We start from the raw sequence: 6,000 nt of genomic DNA on the forward strand, positions 1-6,000 counted from the left end.
GGTGGCTCAGTGGGTTAAAGCCTCTGCGTTCGGCTCAGGTCATGATCCCAGGTTCCTGGGATCGAGCCCCGCATCGGGCTCTCTGCTCGGCAGGGAGCCTGCTTCCTCCTCTCTCTCTGCCTGCCTCTCTGCCTACTTGTGATCTCTGTCTGTCAAATAAATAAATAAAATCTTTAAAAAAAAAAAAAAGAATAGTACTTGTTCAGGGGCTTTGTGTGTATCAAACCAGGTGTCCCAGGCTGGCTCTTGGGATGCAGACTCAGAGATGGAGACTTTGGTGCAGAGGGTGACTGGAGAGAGCCTCTGGGAACAGCCCTTGCGAGGGAGTGGGGGAAACAGGTTTCAGGCAGGAGGGGCTTTAAACTGGGTAATGTTACCATGAAGGTTTAACCTGATTCCATGAGGACCTCCAGACGTGGGGTGTCCTTCCCAGTTGTCTGGAGTTGAGGGAAGGGGCCAGGGCCTATAGACCTCTGTCTCTACCAGTCCTTGGATGTGGGCTACCCCTGGAGAGGGGTTGATGACCTCAGGTAAGGCTGCTCACCTTTGGGTGAGGGTGGCTGTGCCTCCAGTGCTGGCAGGTGGGGAAGGGGTGCCCAGGTGCTGGAGGGGTCTCCATGGTGCATCTTGCACCCACGGCCCAGGACCATGCTCACGAAAACCTGGGCAGCCAGCGTAGCGCGTTTCTAAGTGCTCGATAAACACTTGTTATTGCCGTTATGATTCAGCTCTGGCAGTGCCACTGAGCGGGCCACTTTCAAGAAGTGACTTACCTTCTCTTGGCCTATATTCTTACGTTTAAAATGGAGATTCTAAACCCCTGTACCTGTTGCCCTTGATTAATTCTGAGCCCATGTAGAGAAAATGTATGTGACTTTGGTGAGAAAAATATTGTAGAAATGTAAGGTGTGACTATGAGCTTACTTTTCTGAAATGAGAATAGGGCCCCGACTTGGATTCCTTGAAGGGAAAGGGTCACGATGAATGTAAAAGTGCTTGTCCACGAACTGTGGCGTTCTGATGGTTCTTTCTTCTCTCTCTAGGGAATTAGAATAATGGAGATGCTGCTGAAGGAGCAGTGTGGTGCCCCGTTAGCCGAATAAAGAATCATCAGTGAGTACCACAAGCAAAATCAGGATTATTTACTCCAGCCATGTTTTCATGCTTTTAAGTCCTGTATAATGCATCAACCTCCCTTGGCTACTCCCCCGTACACTTCCCAGTTACGGGTGGAGGATACGGCCTCACAGGTGTTTCCTGATCTCTTCAGGACCCGTCATTTACTTACTTCTTTGATTTTCGGAGCACCATGGTGCCACGTGCTGGGTTACAACTGCATTCAAATTGTTCAAACTGCTCAGCACAATCCAGCATGATTGCGACCCTCAGGGTGCCCTCGATTTGTAGACTGTGGTTTAGGATTAACTGAAGCTTAATTGTATTGTTCTGGGAACAATGAAAGGAGCGGGTTAAAAGCTGTATTTGAAGCAGGGAGAGAGATAAGAAAGGGGCATGCTTTGATTGGCCAGTGAAATAAATCTATTTTATTGGCCATAAATCCTTCCACTGGTTGGGAGTGACTGCCTGAAATGCTATAGAGAAGGATTCTGACATCTCGAGGATGCTCTCAGGTCTGGGAGAGGGTGCCGTGCGTAGAGGCTGGTAGATCGGCACTCGCCATATCTAGTTGAGAACAAACACTGTTGAGGTCTCAGGGAAGCAGGTTTAGAGCACTAAATTTTTTTCCCTTAAGTTTTTATTGTCACTACATGAAGGAGAATGGTGTCCGTAATGGAAAGGACAGAACAACATTATTTTAGAGAGAACCAGAGCCTAAAATAAATGATTGTAATGGATTTGCTTCTGACCAAATCTCTTGGACTTGGATTTTTAATACGTGAGAAGGTAAAACCTTGGAGTAAAACAAACATTGTCGTGGGTAATTCATCATTACCTCAGATTTCCTTATGTTGGCTTAAAACTATAGTACACATGGTTTCGTATAAGCAACCTTAGACTCTACTTGTGATATACAATAAAGTTTGAGGGCAGTTAACCAAAGAAGAAGCAAAATGAACATTTATATACAAGTTCTTCAGCTTTGAATGCATGTTAGCCTGGCCTGTGAATGGATTTATTCATGACTGGGGAGGTTAAGTAAGATAATTTCATTTAGCACAAGCATGGCACATGGCAGGTGCTCAAAAATACTGAAATGCAGTCTAAAAATGCTGTGTTTCATCGCTTCTCGGCCTTTTGGCCAAGATCAAGTGTAATACCTGTTCTTATCAGTTTAATATCTGATACGTCCTCTATCCGAGGACATTATATTAAATGGATTTTTGGGATTAGGAGATGGAATAGGAGCTGCTCTGTCCACTCCATGCATCTACCTAGTATTGCAGTACTTCCAGGAATGGTGCAGCCGCCTCGGGGGGAATTAACTGTTGTACCAAAAAAAGAACTTTAAAAAAAAAAATTGCTGTGTTCCTACATCTACTCTGTTCTTTGAAAAAAAAATTTTTGAGGCATTTTTGTGAGACTCACAAGTAGCTCTAGAGCTCACGCACTTGAGCGTGGATCCCATCTTATTCCGAAGGGTGAGGTCTAAGGTCAGCTCCGAGTTAAATGAAAGAATGTGATGGGACTCCACTTACAAATATACATTGATTTTCAAACTTCAAATTAATGATTTGGAACGTCCTTGAATATCACAATCACCTGGAGGATTTGTTCAATGTAGATTGGTGGACCCCCCTCTCAGAGTCGCTGAGTCAGTAGGTCTGGGGTGCTGTCCGAGGATTTATTTCTAGCGGGTTCCCAGGTGATGGTGATGCTGCTGGTGGTCCAGGGCCCACAGTTTGAGAACAGTTGCTTTAAATGAGGTCTTGTCCCTGAGTGAAGACAGTTAAAATACAAGGGCCCTGAGGAAGCTAATAGCTGGGGTTTTCAAATTGTCGTCATGTATTTTATTGCCTTTAGATTAAGCAGAGGAATGATTTTCTTGTGTGGCTTTTCCCTGATTTTAGCATCTCAGCCACATCCTCTTTAACTTCTTTTTTCCTGCTTATCTGGTGACATGCTCCACCTTGGAGGAAAGACAACTGAAAAGAACAGAGATGACACTCACACCAACTTGTGTTTTTGGTTTTAAGTGAAGTGAGAAAGTTCAGCAAGCCTCACCTATTGTCATAAATTACCGATGTTCTTGGGCTTTCTGTTTGTTTTGTTTTTATGGTGGTTGAAAGCTAAGCCATGAACTTGGGGCTTTGCATTGTTTCTAAAAGCAACTGACTCCTCTTTCAGGTGAAGTGGTTGAGGTGTGGGGATTGCCAGGAGTGTAATGTGGGACAGTTGTTTTCAGGGCATATAATGCAACAGAGGTTTTGAAGGATTTACGTAACTCAAGCTCTCTTAATTTATGACCCAGGGAGGCAAATGTGAAGTAAAGGATATATACAGATACATTTATATATACCTTACAACATAAATCTAATCCAGATTAGAGCCTGTTGCTGAGGCTTTAAGCATTTTGTCAATATCCACTTTATTGAAGTATTATGTACAATTAAATTGACCAATTTTTAAGTGTACAGTTTGGTGAGTTTTGACAAATACATAGTTATGTAAGCATCATACCAAAGATGATATAGAACATTTTACGGCTTTGTTGTTGCTGCCGTGTTTTTGCCAGCTCATTTCTTCCCTTTTTTTTTCTTGGCTATTATCACATAGTTTTTGTAAGCTTAAAACATGCCTGTTTTAATGGAACTTCTTTTCTCAAAATTGGCTCTATGGAAGATGGAAGGGTGGTGGTTTTTATGAGCAATTAAATGTCACCTTTAAAGGAGGGGAGTAGCTATCAGGTCTAAGGCTGTAGAGGAAGGGTCAGTCAGTTTTTGCCCTCAGGCCAAATCCAACCTGCTATCTGCTTTTGTAAATAAAGTTTTATTGGAACACAGCTATGTCACTGGCTTCGTTATGGCTCCAATACTGGAGTAAATAGCTGTGACAGAGAACTCCCCTCCCACAAGGTTTAAAATAGTTCCTGTCTGGTCCTTTACGGAAAAGCTTTACTGTGCCCTACACTTGAGCATGCCCCCTCCTAAGTTATGATCAAGGAGCCTTGTGTGTTTGGTTAGCCTTTTTAATATAGTATTTGACCATATCTTACCTGTATTTCAGAGTTAATACTGTGATAGTTTATTTTCTCTGTATTAGCTCTAACCTCACCACTCGGATGATTTTATTTTAAGGCCTAAGAAAGCATTGAAATTGTCACAACAGTGAAGTTAAAATAGCAACAGTCATATTACCATTGCTTGTGAAGTTCCAGTGCACGTGCATAAGGGAGTAGAAAAGTAGGCATTTTGTTAATCAGATAAAGCAGCCCAGCCATGTGGCTGGAGTCTAGGTGCTGTGTACAGTGGACTCAGTTTGCCAGTTTGGGAATTTTGTAGTTCTTAATTAAAAAAAAGAAAAGAAAAGAAAAGAAAATCATTCTGTGGGATTTGGATGAATGTGCATAAGGAGGCATTATTTCCTTTTTTAATATCATACCGTGTTTCAGATTTGTGTAATTTAAACTCACATAGACTGTGACCACCTTGTATATGGTGCCCAGTCCTCAAGATCTTCCCCAGAACTCTCTGGGCTGTGTATCTTCGTGGGCATTTGAAAATTAGAAAGCTTATTAGAAGGTGATTTTGTCATGAGCCAAAATGGAGGTGCATAAGTCTCACTAACCAGTATGCTTGTGGTGTTGTTGCTGACATGTCCATTTGATAGATTTTTGATTTCCTGTCATTTCTGAATAAAACAGATAGCCCTGACATGTGTTTGTTCTTGCCGCCGGCAGCTGGGAGACTGGGCTTGCCGAGGTTTGACAACACAGCAGAGTTCTTTCACACTGGAATGATTAAGCCTTCAGTTTTAGCTCTGTCTTAACTCCCTTTGAACCAGCTCCTCTGGGTCACCGGACTTAATAAAATAAGGCTCTAGCTTTGTTCGAAGATCATTAGGAGGCAGAAATGCAGTTTCTTCAAGAATTATCCGCAGTGATAGCATTCAAGTGACTTATTTTAAGAGTTGCTTCAGAAAAGAGGCAAGTAAGTATTGATTGGCGAGACATGTTTATTAGGTGATAAAGCCTGTTTTTCTCTTGCAGGGGACCTGTGTTGTGCTACTTTTGCTTGAGAATCACTTCTTGGCCAGAACCCATCACTGATGCAGTTTTCCAAAAACAGGCTTAAGGAGACAGTGTCAGCAGCTTAAAGAAGAGGAGACCTTCCTGCCAGGGTGTGAAGCTCTTGGACATGAGATCTTCTAGGTGGATTTTTATGGCACAGTGTCTTTATGATTTACAAATAAAGGAAAAAACTCATAGAAGGTGACGTCTGCCCTTCTTCAGGATGTTCTGCTGATTGCCTGGTGACGGTGTCAGGGACGCCAAGGACAGGCCAGAGGCCTGGCGAGTGGCACTTTTGCCCATGTTTATCAGCATCATTGCTCATAGGATGCATGAGAAGATTTTGGGACAGATAAAGGAGTTGAAGCTGATACCTGATGCGTAGGTGGCCTACAACAGAAAAGAATGTACCAGGCCTGTGTTGAAGCTAAGCCATATTTAGAGTAATGTTCTACCCATAAGTACTACCTAAGGGCCATCAGTATAGCTTCTGTAATGTAACATATCAGCTGTGTGATTTGGTCTTCTGGAAGAACATGGCACGGAGAGCGGGAAGGCAGGTGTAGCTTTGGCATTGTGAGGGGTGGAGCGGCTTGTTAGCCTCTCTGTGTTTCACTGGCAAGTAGGGAGAACTGGGTGCAGATGTCTCTGTCTCGTGATGGTTAAGCACGGAAGGACAGGAGGGATAGTTCAGTGCGAAGAGCCCAGGTGTGGGAATCTGAGAGACCTGTATTTGAGTGCAAGTGTTGCCACCCACTAGCTCAGTGATCGATCATGTACATAATTTCCAATCTTTCTGAAGCTCACTCTTT

The 6,000-nt window shown here is 43.2% G+C and overlaps 1 protein-coding gene across 1 annotated transcript in view; it reads left to right on the top strand.

Annotated features, from left to right (window-relative positions):
* Window positions 1–5,388, top strand: part of PRELID2 (PRELI domain containing 2) — a 70,446-nt gene extending 65,058 nt beyond the window's left edge. The window contains exons 6-7 of the mRNA XM_080803345.1: window positions 1,044–1,113; window positions 5,168–5,388. Coding sequence (XP_080659471.1) covers window positions 1,044–1,103 — 60 coding nt within the window. The 3' untranslated portion in view covers window positions 1,104–1,113; window positions 5,168–5,388. The remainder of the gene's footprint in view (window positions 1–1,043; window positions 1,114–5,167) is intronic.
* Window positions 5,389–6,000: the final 612 nt, after the last annotated feature.

This window comes from Martes martes (assembly GCF_963455335.1).
Source record: "Martes martes genome assembly, chromosome: 5".
NCBI lineage: Eukaryota > Metazoa > Chordata > Mammalia > Carnivora > Mustelidae > Martes > Martes martes.